The following is a 20,973-nucleotide window of genomic DNA, read 5'->3' as shown; positions in this document are numbered from 1 at the left end:
AACAAGTTTTACTCTAAAGCTGCAAGGAAATCAAAGCCAAAAATCTGAACAAGTTGTGTTCCAAATTTCAGGTTGATATCTCAAAAAATGAGCTTTCAGTAAGATTTTGTTTGGGCGCAGTACCACACTTTTTCACTAGATGACAACCAAGCTCCATTACTGACCATATAAAGACGCCTCCATTTCCATATATGGTTTGAGTGATCTGAACCATATATTTCCATTATTTTCATACAATTTATGAAGTAGACATCCTATATAGAAGTAGTATGGGAAGTTTGGCAGAATTTGATATGAATTCAGCCTCTAATAAACATAAAAATAACATGTATGTGGGTTATAGATCGCCGCCACAATCATAAATGTATTTTTTTTTTCTATTAAAAACATTTTCAGACCTTTTTTTTCTCAAAAAATTGAATGGATGTTATTTTTTGAACTCTTGGCATGAAAACAAACATGTTTCAACCAATCTTTAATGATTTTTCATGTTCATCGCTATTTCAAAATAAATGTCTGAACATGAGTATGAAAATATGCTTGTTGCAAATTGATAAATTACTGCTCCTATGTAAATTATTTAGAAAATCAGTCACCAAATATGTAAACTAGAGATTCTAAGCTTTCAAATGATATATAGTTTGTCAAGATTAGTTTAGGTTTAGTATAGAATATTACTGTTTTAAATGTAATGGCAAACGTCCCACCTGTGGGATGGTGACAGTGATGCAAACTACTCTACTTATTTCTAAAATATGGCCATTTTGAATTGAAAGTTTACATGAGATTCATGTAATTCCTTGCTTTTCTTACATTTTCGACACATTAGGCATGTGTGCACATTTTAATGCAAATTAATGCAAATATTATTTGCAAATATTTCAAAATGATTATTTATGCTTTATAAAAAAATTGACATGGTTATAGTCTTGTAAAAGTCTAAAAAGGTGTAAAAGCCTCAAAGGACTAGTGGACTAAGGTGGAAGAGCACTTCATTTCCCAGAATGCATTACAATTGTTAAATTTAATTTCAGTAAATTAATCTTTCTGTCTTTCAAGTTCCTGTAAGTGATCCCAGTTCAAATGATAAAGGGAGGTGATTTTCATCAATGTCAACCATCATATTTTTCAAATGTCACTTCTTTATTCTATTCTTTCACACACAACAATATTTTAACTGATGTTGTCACTCCCAAAACTTTGTACAGTAGCTACAGGCTAAGGATATAGTACTGATTTTTTCAGGTAATTTATTCTGAATGGACGTGTGTGTCAATGGATGTGAGTGAAGACTGTCTGAGGTGTGGATGGGGGTAGTACGGTGGATTTGATGAATAAAAGAGAGCGAGATAGAGGGGTAAACCCCATTAAGAGCAATGAAAGACCTCCTGCTGCAGACAACAGAACCCACAGTCAGGCCGAACAGCAGTGTAAGACTAATACAAGTCACTAATTAGCTCCGCTGTTCCCCTGACATATGCTCCAGAGAGAGACAGACAGAGAGAGAAAGAGAGAAGCAGGCATTTACAACAATAAAATGAGAAATATAAAGAATTTGGTCATTACATTACATTCTTGGCCAACTTTACATTTTACACTACAGGCCCTCTAAAAAGTGCAGTCCTCTAATTTTGCATCATTTACCCCCACAATCAATGCAGAAAAAAATCCATATGGGCCTAGCAACATGCACATCCATAATTCAAATACATATATTTAACCAATTGAATTCATTACTCATAATTTTTGTGTACAATATGTAACATGGTCATTGCAAGTCAGCCCGTGTCAAATGTTACCCGTTAATTATATAGTGTAAATGCTTTAGCAATTTACTCTGCAGGACAGTATCCACTCTACTGTATAATGCAATGGCCCAAATCATGACCCCATGTCCTCTACTGCCTTTGGGTTGACCAGGCGGGGTCGAATTCAGAAGGAGGTAGTCACCTACTGGCCGTGGCTGTAAATCAGCAGATGTGTTTATTCATGAACTGTAGGCTACACTCTAAAAAATGCTGGGTTAAAAACAACCCAAGTTGGGTTAAATATGAACGAACCCAGCAGGTTGGGTTAAAGAGCACCTATTATGCCCTCTTTCACAAGATGTAATATAAGTCTCTGGTCTGGTCAAGTTTCAGCTTAAAATACCCCACAAATTTGCCCATATTTGGGGGTGAGCAAAAAACATGCCTTTTACTATATTACTATATTGCTGGCTAAAAAAATTAATCCAAAATTGGTTTAAAAAAAATAAATGGCTGGGTGAAAACAACCCAATCCCTGGTTTTGTCCATATTTAACCCAGCATTTTTTAGAGTGTATATTTATGATTAATCATTTGTTCTTTAAAGTAAGAGAAGGTGTTTATTATTTAGTTAATTAGTTCCAGTAGTCAATAAAAATCAAACCCCCCCATCCCTCTTCTAATCTAATCTAATTACAGAAGACACTCTCTTGTCCAATCAGCAGGGAGAGAGAGATTACTTTGCCACCATATGGTGAGTCGGTGAGATCATATCCCTTATATATCATATACTGAGAAATGTAATCATGTGTGGGAAGTGACCTTATCTAGTACACATCCTGTTCAGAGATCAAATGCAAATAAACTCTTCTGAGAGTTACAAGGATGCATACAGAGAAAAACAAATGACAACTCCTGAATGTATTTTGTGAAATTATTATTTATATAGCTCGCTTTGGCTTTTTGTCCACCTCAATAATATATAGTTCAGTCAGGAACATCTAGCAATCTGCAAACAATGACATCATCTAACATGCTGATTCTGCAGCCAATGAGCTTGCTGCTTAAATTTTAAATAGTTTAGTTCTGTGTTTGCTGTAAGCAGTTTTGCAGCATGCTATCAGAAACCCTCCACCTCCCCCAGCTCCACCTGTATAGATCTGCTCTGGGTATTTTTGTATATATGTACAGCAGCAGCAGCATGTCTTACTTGCTCACAGCAGCATGTCTGTGGATGTTTTGGCAGTAGCAAGTCCTGTGCTTCATCAACAGCAGCAGCGTAGCAGATCTATCATATCCATCACCTTGCTAAACCCTCCAAAAGTTGTCATGACTGAACTAGTTTTAAAGTTGAGTAGAAAGAAAACAGGAAAGAATAACGTAACAAATCAAGAAATGACAAGACTCAAACCCTAATTCTCCAAATGAGCACCACAGCACATATGTGTCAGAAATATGTATGTTAAACACAAGATTACGACTCCTACATCTTATGTATTTTCTTCTCTTTTGAGTTTTAAATCTTCAAATTATATAAGTTCTTTTGCCTTGCCCAGAAGCCCATTTTATAAGGGACCCATAATAAAGAAGGTGTCTCCAGAATGTGTCTGCAAAGTTTCAGCTCAAAATCCCCCACAGATAATTTATTATAGCTTGTCAAATTTGCCCCTATTTGGGTGTGAGCAAAAACACGCCGTTTTTGTGTGCGTCTCTTTAAATGCAAATGAGCTGCTGCTCCCGCCCCCTTTTCCAGAAGAGGGCGGAGCTTTAACAGCTCAACAACAACAAAGCTGGAGAATCTCACGCAGCCAAAATGAGGATTGTCAGTAACGGTGTTCAGCCTTACATTGTTCAAACCGGAGTCGACACTGATGGAGAGACTCAGGAAGAAGTTACAACTTTTAGACGTTTCTGAATGGTTAGTGGATAAATTGATGTAGTTGCTGTGGAGTTGATTCAACTCATCCACTAGCATGTGCCATCATGTTCATCTTTTGTGTTGAAATGACCCTCGTGTGTAAAATGACGGCATGTCAACAACTCTTCCTCTTCTCTAAAGCAGCACAACATGGCCCCGCCCCCTTTTGTTGTGTGTTCTCGGGGGCGGGGTTTATGTAAATTTTAGGGTTAATGATGTCACCAACCCGGGAAGAAGCTCGTTGTAGTCCCTACCAGCCGTTTGTTGTAGTCCTTAAGCAGCGAATTCTTTAAAAGAAAATATCTCACTTTGCACTGAACTTTGAGTGTCGTAACTTTGCAGATGTTGTTTATCCTCAAACAGCAACATTACACACTAACTAAAGTTAAAAAACTGAAATCATAATTAACCACCCCTTTAACTATTATGTCATAGTAACACCACAAATGACATCCTGTTCAAGATAATGGTGGGTATAACACAAGGGTTAGGAGGTTGAACAGAGGTTATTTTGCTCTTCAGAAAAGTGAACCAGTGTTCGGTAACAGTATATTTGTAAATCTAAGCTTTTGGATCGTTCAGAGGAAGTATTAGTGTCACCAAGACAGAAGGGCCATATAGACTCCAGAACAACGAAACAAGCAGGAAGCTTGAGAGAAAGAAAATACATTTCCCAGATCAATAATTATGAGGGCCAAGAGAAATAGGACTGAAATCAAAGAAAGCAGCCATTCTGTGATGATTGCGAGGAGAATGTCTCTAAAACTATACCAGTCTTCATCATTTGGAGAGTCTGTTTTTATTTTCATTTTTAATTATTAACAAACAAAAATAAATACCAGAACCACCTTGAAATAGAGTAAAAATATATAAATGCAATAATTAAATAATGAAAACAAAACACAATAATAATAATAATAATGCAAAAAAAAAAGAAAAAAAGAAAAAAGGATCTGGTTATTGATGAGGTCTAGTTGAGTGAAACTGGGAAGGAGATACGACCCCGATCAATACTGAGCAGGTCAGCATCTCAAAGTGACTCTTAGTCATAATGCCGAACAAGCCACAGAGGAACAGGGGAGGGGAGGAAGGGGAAAAAATGAAGTAAAGATACTATCAGGGAAAATAAGGACCACCCGGACACCCATCAGAAGAAAAGAACAGATCGGTGGCACTTTTTGATGCTGTAAAACAGACAAGCTTTGTTTCGACAAAGCACAAAAAAGGGCTACCGTCCTCCTGAAATGTCCAGAAACACACAGCTGGGGACAGAAGCAAAGGAAAAGCTTCATCGCAGCGAGACCCTCAGGCACAACACTCCAGTTATCTTTCTAGTGCAGCACTTTGCAGAAAGGTTTTGGCCCTCGTGCAACACACACACAGGTGCCACTGCGGGCCGAGAGAGCCGTACGTTTCTAATCTCCCAGCCAATCCCCGCTCTGAGCGCCCCCGTTGATGTTCGGCCTCTGATGCTCGGTGCATTTTGATGTCGAGTCTTTTCGTTCCGCAATAAAGTTCTGCCAGGGAGTGAAATTGCAAGAAAAACGCCCAAACGAAACAAAACGGGACACAAATTGCTCTCTTTGTGCTGCTTTATATAGGTCTGCTTAGCATTCAAGGGCAGGGCTGTTAGTGCGCATTGTGTTTGAAGCCCTCTGCACTCTGGTTTTAGATGCTGTGTGATAATGTAAGCCAATTCCCATTCCACCCTCCCCGTTTCATTCGCCTTATTGTTCTGCTATCCTCTCCCCCATCATAGAGGCAAAGTGCCTCCCGCTAACGCAGAGCTCCGTATTTAAATTACACTAGCAGTTTAAGAGCACACTGGGGAAATCGACAAGAAGGAGAATGAGAGGGTGTGTGGATGAGAGAGATACTACTGTATATTAAAGCACGACAGAGTAAAAGAAAAAAAATGAAGGGCGGGAGAGAGAGATCCATGATAGTTTGACAGTTTCTTCCCTTCTGTTCAATCAGAGGCAGTGATGTGGAACTGTAGAGGGAACAAATAGCGCCTCACAACAAAGATGAAAAACAACTTGACTCTTCAATGATATTCTATAATTCAGAGCCTGGGATCGCGCAAAAAAACATCAAATCATAACCACAGGCCTGCCTGAGTTAAATAGCTATATAAATATGGCGACGGAGGTTAAATAGGAGAATTGGCCATTTTCTCCCCTCGGTTTGTTCACAGTGTGGACAGATGAGTAAAATCTCTTTGGGTCTTGCTGGGAGGAGAAAGAACCGAGCGCCATTTAATGTGTTTTAATGTGACAAATAAGCACAATAACTTCTGCTTGACCTGTACGGGCCAGAGGAAACTGACAATCCCAGAATGCATTGCTGTGGTGGAAAGTGGATGTATTTTGATTTGCATGTAAATTGCAGACAAGGGACTTTTTCATTCCAGAGCAGGTGTACTTTCTAACACTCATGCACTCGTATGCATACACACACACATACATGCACAGTGATGGTGTGACATGAAAAATGTCATAAACACAGCTGCTGTCGGCGAAAACCTTTCCTTGAGGAGTCTTGCATGTAGCTATAAAGGGTGCAGATGGGTTTTACGGTCTTTACCGGAATCACTTGGAACCTTGAAGTACTTAACATCATTTCCAGTGAACTGATGGGAGGGAACACATTATTTAAATAATGCGACAATTCGGTCTTCTTCACGCTATGGAGATGTACACTATAGGGCCAAAAGTATGTGGACACCTGAACACCACATCGATATGTGCCTTCTGGGAAGGTTTTCACTAGATGTTGGAACACACATTCGCTCTCATTCAGACACAAGAGGGTCCAAAGGACAGGGTGATACAACTGCCCTGATATATAATGAAAAGACTGAAATGCTTGCAAAGAATTGCAAAGAATATTAATTCTTTATTTGGAAAAGGTATACATTTTATTTTTTTTTTTTTTTTTTTTTTTTTTTTAAATGCCTATTATTATTTCTTTGAATTGTTTTAACAAATCTGCTTCACTCCTTATTACTATTTGATATACTTTATATTGATATATTTTTGCAACCGGCATGTAAGAAGTATAAATAAATAAATGCATATCATAGAGAGGACCCATGTAGACTCTCAAAACTGTGTGTAAAGGTCAATCGTTTTCCTACAATATCAGGTAATATGACATTTTTATGAAAAGGCAAGGTTTAGGCAGGTTTAAAATGTAAAGCCATGCAACTCCCCAGGATTAATAATTCGAAAGTATTTAAATTATATATTTAAAGACTTTCTGAAAATATTATAAAATATTATATATACCTTTTTTTTTTAAGAAAAATTTCAATTTCATAGCTTTAATGAAAAATGTCATGTTGTGTAATAATCAAGTATCAGTTGTCCTTGTTACATGTAGAAATTATGCATGCAATTAACAATAAACCAAACCCTAAACCTATAGTAAGTACATGTTGTTAATTAATCTTACTCAGAACTAAAATGTATAATTAGGACACCTTAACATAAAGTGTAACCTAAATATAAAATATTTCATTGTTACACTTTAAGTTGCAAACATTATTTTGTAAAGTTCTGTTTGATCATTACATCAACTTAATATTGTCTGTAATTTAAACTCAAATTTCTGCATTAATTGGCTTTAAAAAAAAAACAAAAACAAAAAGGTTGTAGTAACTTAATTAAATTATCTTGATGACTTAGGAAATTAGGCAGTGGATTTCTAGTTTCCAGCATGCTTTGCATAGGACTGGACAAAGAGAATAAATGTTGAAATTAAGTGTTAATTTATTTGTTTTTAGCGAAGGAAAAGACCTGTTAGTGTTTAATGCTGTTATGTTTGACATTTAAAAGAGTTTCTGTAATGCTGACGTTTTTGTGGTTACCTTTGTGATACATGAAGGTAAACACTATTGACTCTATAAGCAATGACTGCACTAATGCCAGTAACAAGTAATATATTACTTGTTCATTAAATACAGGTTAAGTTATGTTAGCATGTGCTATGATGGCTGATTCAAACTGAAATAGATCAGATTAATTGCTTCCAGGGCTACAACTCTGGTAATTGGAGCAACTTAATTTTTTGAGTAATCAACTTAAAAATTTGTTTATGAAAAAAATATAAACTCAGTGTAGCTTGCTGGTTGAACATACATTCACTCAAAGTTGTCATAACTTAAAAAAAAAATGATGCAAACTGTTGCTTTAATTTTTTTGTTGTTGTTGTTGTTGAGCCAAAACATTATGTTTTAGAGTGTACACAACATGACTTTTTTTCCCATTAAAGTCAGTTATTAAATTGAAACCTTTCTTAATTTTTTTTTTCACAAATATGTTCTGTTTTTAAATTTCATGTTTTCATTTTTCAAATTCCACCAAAGCTGTCATCCATGTAGTAAATACTTGAAAATGTTCCCTGCGAACAGATAAAGGTATATACAAGGAGTTTGATTATGTTTACCATGTGAAGTAAACCTGCACTCCATGTGGAGCCACATAATGTGTACCATGTGAAGTGAAGCACTTTGTTTACTCTCAAGAGCCCATTTGAAGCAGCACGTTAGCACAAAACACACCGTGCAGCCCACAAAATGACATGCACGGCATACTGTATAACTGCAGTATCATAACGTAATGGACTGAGTTACACATACACAGCACATGTGCGTTCGCAAGGAGGAGGAGAAATGTGTGTGTGAAGGCAAGCTCTGAATGGGTTGTTAGTGTCTGATCATCCAAAAGCTCCAAGGGGCTTTTAGCACAGTGCTTTTAGGAGACTTGGGAAGAGAAAAAGACTTACACAAGTGAGCTGCCATTAACACATACATACAAACCCTATCCTAAGTCTTCGGTGGAACACACAGGTTGGCATGTACATCGACAGGGAGGGAAAACAGCGTGTTCTTTCCTTTCATCTTTGCAAGGTAATTATGGAGAGATAATCTGAGTGCCGGACCCCTTAGTTGGGGCCAATCTGGCCTTTATCGGGAGCCAGGACTGAAAGGTCAAGAGTGAGTTTCAGTGCCGGTTCTGCAATGATTTGTCCTGTGGTGGTAGTGATGAAAAGAGTAATTTATTGTACCCTAATCTTTTAAAAATTCACATAATGTTTCAGGTACTACAATTATAAATGATGAAATAGTACCAAATACACAAATGTTGTTTGTTGTTTATGTTGTTTGTTTGTAAATGTTGATGTTGTTTATGATCAAACAGCAACATTACACACTAACTAAAGTTAAAAAAGTCAAATCATAATCAATGACCCCTTTAAAACATCCTGCCTTTTAAGGTCCACCCTGTTAAGGACTACAACAAACGGCTGGTAGGGACTACAACAAGCTTTTTCCCAGGTTGGTGACATCACTAACCCTAAAATTTACATAAACCCCGCCCACAAGAACACACAACAAAGGGGGCGGGGTCATGTTGGGCTGCTTTAGAGAAGAGGAAGAGTTGTTGACATGCCGTCATTTTACACACGAGAGTCAATTCAACACAAAAGATGAACATGACGGCACATGCTAGTGGATGAGTTGAATCAACTCCACAGCAACTACATCAATTTATCCACTAACCATTCAGAAACGTCTAAAAGTTGTAACTTCTTCCTGAGTCTCTCCATCAGTGTCGACTCCGGTTTGAACAATGTAAGGCTGAACACCGTTACTGACAATCCTCATTTTGGCTGCGTGAGATTCTCCAGCTTTGTTGTTGTTGAGCTGTTAAAGCTCCGCCCTCTTCTGGAAAGGGGGCGGGGAGCAGCAGCTCATTTGCATTTAAAGGGACACACACAAAAACGACGTGTTTGACAAGTTATAATAAATGATCTGTGGGGGATTTTGAACTGAAACTTCACACACACATTCTGGAGACACCAGAGACTGATATTACATCTTGTAAAAGGAGAATTATAGGTCCTCTTTAAGCTAATGAAACCGATTACTATGTGTATTGTGAAAAACGCTATACAAATACACTTTTAATTGAATTGATCATTTGAATTTCGTTCAACAAAATGAAATAATCTTTATTTAGTTTGGGTAGAAATCAAATGTTATCATGTTATCTGTTTTCAATAGTTAAGTTATTTGAACACGTCTTTAATCATATTCTGAATTAGGAAAACATTATAAAGCAGCCAAAAATACATTATGAGAAATATGAACAATTTTCCCTCACTTGTCACTGTTTGAAAGAGATTTTTCTGAAGAACACTGGATTGCTCAGAGCAAACAAGGGACTTATGAACAACTATCAAAAAACATCCAGGTAACAACATGCACTATTACGAATCAAGTGTAGGTAGTATGTACTGTTGAAATATCATGTGTATCATTGAAGTTTACAGATGCAGAAACGTGCCTAAATGTTAAAAGTGGTCAATCAAACAAATTAACTTGAAATCATTTTACTTATGTGTAGAGATTGCAGAGTGATACTTGGCGTAGTAAAATTGCTCCAATAATCATAAAAATGGGTCAAGATGAATGTTAATGTGTGTGTCCTTAAAGCACAAGAGGCTCCTGCTTGGCCCCAGAGTCACTGTGGCCTACAACCGGCATTGACGGGTTTCTGAAGGAGGGACGCTGTGAAAGCAACAGGCCTTGCAATGGGCTTATTTGATGTGGTCAACTTGACAAGCTCATTTATTCAGTAGTTGTTAAATTGCGGACCACCCGCATATGTACTTACAGACTACTGAAATTTATTTTTTGCTCTGCAAAGTTGATTAGTATAATTTTTGCTTTCACTGTTGCAACACTCCAGAGCGTATTTGAATTGCATAGTTTCTTTTTTCGCCCACACATCAGATATTTCTTTTCAAAAACAGCTGAGGGAAAATGAATGAAATGGGAAAGGAAAGAAATGAGAGTAGATGCTGAGTGGAATGGGCAGATACATGTAACACTTCAGCTATTTACTTTTCTCTTCAGCAAACCATTCTGATTCACCTTTCAGATTCCACCTTTCAGTCCATTATCTGTGTCCAAAGATGCAGAAAAAACGAAACTCACACTTCTTTCACACCTTGCAGCCTTCAATTTATCTTTTTAAACCTTAAACATTCAACCATCAGTCCTTAGAGCTATACGGTCCTATAATCAGCAGATAAGACTGAGGCTCTCAGACTATAAAGACATGCTATGTTCCACAAAGCAGAAAACGGTGCGGTACTGCTGAGCTGCCAAGCCAAGAATGGGTGGAAAATGAAGACATAACAACAAGTAGGGTTAGGAGAGCTTTTAAAACAGCCAAGCTATTATCAGGAATTTCCTGAATTCAGTACAGTAAATGCTTTTAAAACATTTCTGCGAATTAATTTTTTTTTTTTTTTAAATTGAGTTTAGATAAATCTTCTAAACTGGCTGAACTGAAGTGGAACTTCATGGACCATCAGCAGTTTTTATTCAGTTCTCGCTCATCGAAAGCGAGAGACGAAATGGTTTATGGCCATTTCTAGGCTTTGCCAAATTGGTTTTTAATAAACGTTTTCACAGCTAGTGAAGCTCTCCAAGTTTAAGAAAGTACTGGGCTCCTCAGTTCTGTTGTAACAGACTTTTTATAAGTCGATATGAAAAATAAAATAAAAATAATAATAGACATTCTTGGTATTATTGTGAACAAAACATTGGTGTACATTACTCCAAAGAAAAAAAAAAGTTTTAATAATCCTTAATCAAAACAAAACGACTTTCCTTTTTGGCTGACTGCAATCACATACTTCCCTAATATAGTAGGCGAAAAACAGCATGTGACAAAAGAAGTATGTTCAAATTCACAGTACTCATAAAAGAGTAGCCAAAATGTACACAGATGACCTACTACTTCTGGTGAGATTCTGAAGTGTGCATGCGATGGACACTTTACTACTATGCCATTAGGCAACATTTTTTCGTTTGCAAGTAAATTTATAGTATAAAGTAAACATATATATATATATATATATATATATATATATACAGTACAGTCCAAAAGTTTGGAACCACTAAGATTTTTTATGTTTTTAAAAGAAGTTTCGTCTGCTCACCAAGGCTACATTTATTTAATTAAAAATACAGTAAAAACATTAATATTGTGAAATATTATTACAATTTAAAATAACTGTTTTCTATTTGAATATATTTGACAAAGTAATTTATTCCTGTGATCAAAGCTGAATTTTCAGCATTATTACTCCAGTCTTCAGTGTCACATGATCCTTCAGAAATCATTCTAATATGCTGATCTGCTGCTCAAGAAACATTTAATGTGTACAATTGTACAAAATATTTGCGTACAATATTTTTTTTCAGGATTATTTGATGAATAGAAAGTTCAAAAGAACAGTGTTTATCTGAAATCTAATCTTTTGTAACATTATAAATGTCTTTACTGCCACTTTTGATCGATTTAATGCATCCTTGCTGAATAAAAGTATTCATTTCTTTAATTTCTTTTCAAAAAAATAAAAATAAAAATTCTTACTGACCCCAAACTTTTGAACGGTAGTGTATAATGCTACAGAAGCTTTGTATTTCAGATAAATGCTGTTCTTTTGAACTTTCTATTCATCAAGGAATCCTGAAAAAAAAAAGTACACAACTGTTTTCAACATTGAAAATAATCATAAATGTTTCTTGAGCAGCAGATCAGCATATTAGAATGATTTCTGAAGGATCATGTGACACTGAAGACTGGAGTAACGATGCTGAAAATTCAGCTTTGCATCACAGGAATAAATTACTTTGTCAAATATATTTAAATAGTACACAGTTATTTTAAATTGTAATAATATTTCACAATATTACTGTTTTTTACTGTATTTTTAATTAAATAAATGTAGCCTTGGTGAGCAGACGAAACTTCTTTTAAAAACATTAAAAATCTTAGTGGTTCCAAACTTTTGGACTGTACTGTATATATATATATATATATATATATATATATATATATATATATACTGTGATTACAGTGTGACTTAATTTCATACTCTGAGATGGAAACAGGCTCCAATAAAAGAGCATGTAATATAAAACTCATTTTTAAGGGAGCACAACGCAGATAATGTAAAAATACATATGGACTTGTACGTGCGCATGCATACCTGTGTAAACACATACATATTTCACACAGATATGGTTTTTAATAACGGTTGTCTCATTTGGCAATAAATATTGCATTTGAATCTCACAGATGGAGGTCCCTTTGGAACCGTCATGGAGAGTGCAGAAGTCTGCTTTAGGGCATGATTCTTATTTCACACTTGCAGTGTATGCGTGTGTGTATATGCATGCTTTCCAGGGCAAGGCCGTGCGACTGTGTGTGAATGATCCGTACATGTGTGCTCATGCGGTCACATATGTCTGCGTTATGTGTGTGAAAGCGTGTGACTGTAACAGATGAATCACGCATGAGTGGTCAAGTGTATTTCTATCTGAGAGTATTCAAGCAATGTGTCTATGTGCACACAGTATGTGTGAGTGTGTGTGTGAAAGAGAGGTGATAATCCCTGTCTGTAATGTCATTCATAGGAATAGGTTGATAAGTTCAGGCACAAGTGACAATACAGTCAGTGTGGTGGAAGATTTGTGTCTGTATGGGGCGAAAAAAAGGGGATTCTTGGAAAAATAGAAAGTAGACATTCAAAGACTCATGAGGGATTATACACTCACACTTGCCCTTTTGTTGCTAAGGCTTAAACCAAACTTCACATTAAACCAAAAGTGAAGGGGCACAGACTCATTGCATTTGAGAGACTGTTGCCCAGATCTTGCCTGTCTGTCAGTTTTTTAATGAACCAATTAAAAGTGTGCATAACAGAGTGCCTGGAAGCTGCATGCAGGGCCAGATAACATAATATTCACTTCGTTAACATTTTTAACTGCTGGTAAGGGCAGCACTACCACTGGAACGATAAATGCATAAAACATTTTGAATGGGTCAGGCTAAGAAATAATAACCCCTTGCAGTCTTTAGGCACGCCAACAGTCTTAAGTCCACAACATAGGTATAATGATAACAACTCAGAGGAACGATATCATTGGAATCACTTTCAGAACAATGTTTTGTGGCTGATTAACAATAAAAACATTGGCAACCAATCAAACTCCATCCTGCTTTTAAGATCTTGAGCATTTAAAGCGGCAGACGACTTAAAGGGTTAGTTCACACAAAAATGAAATTTCTGTCATTAATCACTCACCCTCATGTCGTTCCACACCTGTAAGACCTTCGTCTTCAGAACACAAATTATGATATTTTTGATGAAATCCGATGGTATCTAATCCACACATAGGCAGCAACATCATTGCATTGCATATAACTGCAGGGTGTGATTATAATAAACAAAACATTATCATCTGTTGGTGTGCATGCTAATGTTATTGCAGTTATCTTTATAGTAATCGTTGTTGGTGTGAACAAGCCTTTAGTTAGCTAATACAAAAGTAAGCCATCAAAATTAGTGCCTCTCACTAAAAGACAACTAGAAGACTTTGTGAATATAACCGTGTCTGATAAATAAAAGCATTTGGGCAGGTAATGAATGGATAAATAAGTAAGTAATAGATCACATAAGATAACAGTCAAAGTATTTCTTTAAATACAGTGGAATGCTGCATACAGGACATATCAGGTTTTACTAGGTATAATGTATATATTCTCAAAATTATAAAATATAGCTGGGGAACAGCTCACTGATGATTGTGTGACAATTGTATATTGATCACATGTAGTATACAGTGTGTGTGTGTATAACATTTTTTCTGTTGTCAAATCAACTTGGATAATTAATGTAGTTCAGATAACATAATATTTTGAGTTTCTGTTGATTAAATCAATCACTTTCATTGACTCAAAATTTTAAGGCAACCAACTTACTTTTTTAAGTCAAACCAACAATTCTTTTTTTACAGTGTATATGAATGATTTGGCAGGACATTTATTCACTACAGTCTTCTTTTAGCTTCTTTCATTCAAATGGTTGGAGGAAATAAACAGAAATAAATAAATAAACAAACAACTTTTAGTTATGTTTTTCTTAAAATCCTAAATCTCTTCTTTAATTTCCACACAGGAAGATATATATACAGTCAAACCAAAAATTATTCAAACATTGTTGATATTTTGGATATATTTTCACTAGTGGGTGCAGGACACTATAGTTCATTTCAATAGTGAGGATACAAAATAAAGTAAACTGTGACATATTATACCCAAACATTCTTCATACAGTGGACTACCAGTAAAACTGATAAAAATTTGGTACCAACAATTCTTCAGACACTTTGACCTGACCAGGTTTTGCTTAAGTGTAATCTGACATAATTAAGATTATTTGTATGTGTTATCTATTATATGCGTGTGTGTGTGTGTGTGTGTGTGTGTGTGTGTGTGTATATATACACTAACCCGATTCCAAAAAAGTTGGGACACTGTACAAATTGATATTAAATAAGGAATGCAATAATTTACAAATCTCATAAACTTATATTTTATTCACAATAGAATATAGATAATATATCAAATGTTGGAAGTGAGACATTTTGAAATATCATGCCAAATATTGGCTCATTTTGGATTTCATGAGAGCTACACATTCCAAAAAAGTTGGGACAGGTAGCAATAAGAGGCCGGATAAGTTAAATGTACATATAAGGAACAGCTGGAGGACCAATTTGCAACTTATTAGGTCAATTGGCAACATGATTGGGTATAAAAAGAGCCTCTCAGAGTGGCAGTGTCTCTCAGAAGTCAAGATGGGCAGAGGATCCCCAATTCCCCCAATGCTGCGGTGAAAAATAGTGGAGCAATATCAGAAAGGAGTTTCTCAGAGAAAAATTGCAAAGAGTTTGAAGTTATCATCATCTACAGTGCATAATATCATCCAAAGATTCAGAGAATCTGGAACAATCTCTGTGCGTAAGGGTCAAGGCCGGAAAACCATACTGGATGCCCATGATCTTCGGGCCCTTAGACGGCACTGCATCACATACAGGAATGCTACTGTAATGGAAATCACAACATGGGCTCAGGAATACTTCCAGAAAATATTGTCGGTGAACACAATCCACCTAAAACTCTATAGGTCAAAAAAGAAGCCATATCTAAACATGATCCAGAAGCGCAGGCGTTTTCTCTGGGCCAAGGCTCATTTAAAATGGACTGTGGCAAAGTGGAAAACTGTTCTGTGGTCAGCCGAATCAAAATTTGAAGTTCTTTTTGGAAAACTGGGATACCATGTCATCCGGACTAAAGAGGACAAGGACAACCCAAGTTGTTATCAGCGCTCAGTTCAGAAGCCTGCATCTCTGATGGTATGGGGTTGCATGAGTGCGTGTGGCATGGGCAGCTTACACATCTGGAAAGGCACCATCAATGCTGAAAGGTATATCCAAGTTCTAAAACAACATATGCTCCCATCCAGACGTCATCTCTTTCAGGGAAGACCTTGCATTTTCCAACATGACAATGCCAGACCACATACTGCATCAATTACAACATCATGGCTGCGTAGAAGAAGGATCCGGGTACTGAAATGGCCAGCCTGCAGTCCAGATCTTTCACCCATAGAAACATTTGAGCATCATAAAGAGGAAGATGCGACAAAGAAGACCCAAGACAGTTGAGCAACTAGAAGCCTGTATTAGACAAGAATGGGACAACATTCCTATTCCTAAACTTGAGCAACTTGTCTCCTCAGTCCCCAGACTGAGGAGACAAGTTATAAAAAGAAGAGGGGATGCCACACAGTGGTAAACATGGCCTTGTCCCAACTTTTTTGAGATGTGTTGATGTCATGAAATTTATATAATATATTTTTTTTGGTGTTGTTGTTGTTGTTAAACCAAGTCTCCAGTATATACACCGCACTGTTGATGATATCAGTTGTTTACATCAAACGACTTTACTAGCCAATCGATCAACAGAAAGCAGGCAGTCTGTATTATCTGGTTAGATTGAGTGGCAGAACAGGATCAACAGGGTAAAAATATTATGGATAGTAGTGATTTTGGTATCACTTTATTTTAAGGTGACATAGTTAAATGTTAGTACATGCACTTACCACAGTAATAACAGTAAATTATGCATAATCACAAGTAACCCTATACCAAACCCTAACTCTATAGTAAATACATAAAGTTAATTAATATTACTCAGTACTTTTTTAAATAAGTACAATGCAACTATGTCACCAAAAAATAAAGTGCAACCGTGATTTTTTTTACGACAACTGATATTTGATGCATACCAGAGTAGGGCTTCAGTTCAGCAGCCTATGCTAACTAATATAATTTAAAGAAGCCACTGTTTCCAGTAAATGTGAGGAGAGATACACACTAATACACTAAACTCCAGCAGGTCTACAGGTATAGATAAACTGCCGTTCCCATTAGAGCACACATTACACTTCGATGACAACAATTAACACCAAGCAAACTGCCTCGCTCAGACGCATGCATAACATGCACCCAATGGAGAAAAAAAAAGCCCTCAGCAGAAGATGACATATGGCGTGAGCAATTTCCCTCTCAATTTCAGCTCCAACTCCAACTGATGTTTTCATGCGCCAGAAAATAGCCGTTCCCCCTTTACTCCCCCCTTTCTGAAAGTCATCTGCTCCCTGAGCAGTAAGCACCATCGCGGCTTGTAGACCCAAATGAGAGCGTACAAATGATTTGTGGCACCATCGTCCTGCAAAGGCACCGGAGAACGGAAACGGGGAAGGAGAGGAGGAGGGGAAAGAGGAGAGAGGGAGGAGACGTGGAGGGGGAGATAATGTCACTTTCACCTTGTATTCCTCCGCCAGCCCATAATGCTCATTTTTCCCCATTTTCACAGCAAATTCGTTTCAGTAGCGGTGGCCAACCCCCCAACTAAAGCAAATGAGAGAGAAATGAGAGAGCGAATGCAAACGAGAGCGAGGGGTGCTGTTGGGGGGTGAGTGGGCCGAATTTGCACAGTGACCTTTTTCTGATCCAATCTCACTGATGAATCCTAATGAAGGATTTAATAAAATCACACTTTACAATCTGTCTCTGCATCAAAGCGTGGAATCACATTCATATCAGACCAACTGCGTACACAAGCTAGATGAAATAAATATCAGATCTAAACCTGTGTGTGTGTGCTGGCCCTGTCGGCGGGTGGAGGGGGGGTTGTGGGTTGGTGCAGGCCTCCAAAATTGGCCAGACTGAACAGGGAACGCCTGGGCCATTTGTTCCAGATGCGGTCTAAAATCACATCTCATCACTTTCATTTAGGCCTTAATGAGTTAGCCGTCAACACGCCACACAATTCCACACTGACGTTCACACAGTTGTAAGTTTGTTCAAAGCTTACTTCGGTTGGTAATGGTGGTGAGACTATTCTTTTCTCTGAAAAAGTTCTCATCTTAACGGACTAAAACAAGACTATTTGAATGCTATTTGAATAATGTGGGCATTTTATTCATTTTTAGATACTGTACCGCTAAAACATTCCCTGACAACGAGAGAAAGACATCGAATGTGCACTTTGACAGAGGCTGGAACACATCTGGGTATTTTTCAACTACTCATGTCGTTCAACTTCCTCATGTCATTCCAAACCTGCATGACTTTCTTTCTTCTGTGGAACTCAAACAAAGACATTTTGAAGAATGTTGGGAACCACTGACATTCACTGTATGGACAAAACACTTTTTCTCTTGAATCTTCTTTTATGTTCCACAGAAGAAATAAAGTCACGCAGGTTTGGAATGACATGAGGATGAGTAAACAATTTCCATTGTTGAGTGAACTAACCCTTTAACACTTTTGTCATCACAACAGATCTCCTTTTGCGCTCGATGTAAGAAAGTAATCATACAGATTTGGAGAGACGTGAGAATCAAATAAGAGTAAATGATTACAGAATATCTGGGTAAATTCTTCCTTTAAGAACTTTGTGTTTAAAATGAATCACAATGCTTTCCAGATAACATGCTGTTCTACGAAGATATGAAGTGGCAATGTATTCTTTGCAATGCTGACATCTGGTGGACAAAGAAAGTCACAACGCCAGACTGTGAGAAGGGACAGTGAGCAGAGAGATTAATATAAAACACAAAAGCATAAAAGCTGTTAAACTGGTATTGTGTTTCTAATTCCACATATATAGGGGGACGGAAAGAGGTGGTGAGGTCACTGCATAATGTCACTGAATAAGGGAGATCTACTGTATCTGTCCATCCATCCATCCATCCATCCATCCATACATCCATACATCCATCCATCCACCTGTCTGTAAACCACAAGGCTTCACTGATGTACAGAAGAGAAGGTCTAATCTCTGTTGTAAACATACACTGAAATGGAGGTCTATTCTGCATCTTTATCCTGAGAGCACTCACCACAGTAAGTACTACATGCCTTTACAAACTGCACCTCAGCAGTCTGGCACTGATATGCTCCTATTGAAAACAGAACACTTAAGAGTTTCCCCATACATGTCCAATAGGCTCTATTCTGCACACTTTCTTCTCAGCAAAGGCTGAAACATTTGCTAAAAGCTGCTCTTCTAGGCCTTTTGTCCATCAGTACAATTCCAACCTCAGGCTGCTCAAAGCATAATGAATTATTCACCCCTCTTCTTTGTAATTAATGGTCTGTGCTTTCAAGTGCAGCTCTAAATTGGTATGTTTTATGGGGTCCTGTGAAACTGTTGTGCAAATCAGTCCAGCATCTCACTGAAGGCCATACACAGTGGTTTCTTCATGCGGAAAATCTAATTCATAAATGCCAAATGGGAGCAATTGCAAGGAAAATGTATTTTCTCATAGAACACACATACGGTTATGGCGAGGTTTGGCATTGTTAAAGAGGGAAACTGACTTGATACAATCAATACGGCACAAGCGGCAAAAGAAAAACTCCAATCAATTATCAGCTTCTTTGAAAATAAGCACTTCATGCACTTATTTCTTAAATGAAATGGATGAATCTCATAAAAACTGTCAAGAAATTTCTTGATCATATTTCACAGGACCTCGTGTGACCGATCCTTAATATACACTGAAAAGTAGCTTACTGTAAACATACACATACTATTCAAAAGTCGGAACGATTTTTTAAATGTTTTTGAAAAAAGTCTCTTCTGCTCACCAGGGCTGCATGTATTTGATCAAAAATACAGTAAAAAGAGTAATTACAATTAAAAATAACCAATTTCTATTTTAATATATATTTTAAAATATAATTTATTTCTGTGATCAAAGCTGAATTTTCAGTCTTCAGTGTCACATGATCCTTCAGAAATCATTCTAATATGATGATTTGATGCTCAGGAAACATTTATGATTACTCTCAATGTTGAAAAAAGTTGTGCTGCTTAATATTTTTGTGGAAACGGTTGCTTTTTCAGGATTTTTTTTAAACAGAAAGTTCAAAAGAATGGCATTTATTTGAAATAGAAATCTTTACTGTTATTTTTAATTGAACAATTTAATGCATCCTTGCTGAATAAAACCATTAATTTAATTTATTAAAATTAATCTTACTGACCCCATACTTTTGAACAGTGTTGTATATTGTTTAAACTGTAAAAGTGTAGTAATTTCTTTTTGAAAAATAAAAAATAAAATAAATTTTTTTTTCGCTTTACAGTAATATAAAACTGGTTTGAAAATGTGTTTATCATAAATAATTCATGAATAATTACTAGTAGTACCTTTCTCTGATATCTCAGTGTCTTCCATGTCAGTGCTCAGCTCTCTGGATTGACCGTCTGCTCTTTGACTCTGATTGGCCTCTCATGCATCACTGGTCACTCTGCAGAAAGACAAGAGACATTAAGTCACTCATTTTTCAAAACAACCTGAAGGGGAGTGATGTGTGTGTGTGTGTGTGTTTGTTTGTTTGTTTGTGTGTGTGTGTGTGTGTGTGTGGTTTTGGGGGGTTTAGAGACAAGAAGGCATCTTAGTGCTATAAAGAAGATTGCTGGATCAAAGCCCACTCAAAGCCTCTCATCTGACCAGTACCGTTGTGCCTTCAAGCAAATAAATTGACCTTTGTGTGCACTTCAAGCTTCCTATAGCTTGATGTCCTTTTCTGCCTCTCTTTCAATTCATGTCAAGTTACAGCACAGTGTTTTCAACTAATATTTTTTCAGCATTTGCTGTGAATGAGAAAAGTGCACCTGGTATCTATTGTTTGCATGGATCTTTCCTCTACAGCATGCATCAGCACACATTATCTCATCCTCTGTTCTGTTTGTTACCACCTGGACTATCATGACTCACGCTGAACACATTCTCCCATTCAATGCACGGGACAAAAAACATTTTTATAAAATCTCTCCAAGGCATGTCACCATTAATC

At 36.9% G+C, this 20,973-nt stretch overlaps 1 protein-coding gene across 8 annotated transcripts in view; it reads right to left on the bottom strand.

Annotated features, from left to right (window-relative positions):
* Positions 1 to 20,973, bottom strand: part of myt1b (myelin transcription factor 1b) — a 108,063-nt gene that overhangs the window by 86,744 nt on the left and 346 nt on the right. For 7 of the 8 annotated variants that reach the window (XM_048178046.1, XM_048178057.1, XM_048178050.1 and 4 more), the window contains exon 2: positions 20,324 to 20,424. In XM_048178046.1, coding sequence (XP_048034003.1) covers positions 20,324 to 20,351 — 28 coding nt within the window. In that variant the 5' untranslated portion in view covers positions 20,352 to 20,424. Of the gene's footprint in view, positions 1 to 20,323; positions 20,444 to 20,973 lie in introns of those variants that run through there. The other variant, XM_048178045.1, reaches the window with a different exon arrangement.

Source organism: Megalobrama amblycephala, linkage group LG24, assembly GCF_018812025.1.
Source record: "Megalobrama amblycephala isolate DHTTF-2021 linkage group LG24, ASM1881202v1, whole genome shotgun sequence".
NCBI lineage: Eukaryota > Metazoa > Chordata > Actinopteri > Cypriniformes > Xenocyprididae > Megalobrama > Megalobrama amblycephala.
The sequence above is the reverse complement of the archived record's forward strand: the minus strand, read 5'-3'. Positions and strand labels throughout refer to the sequence as shown.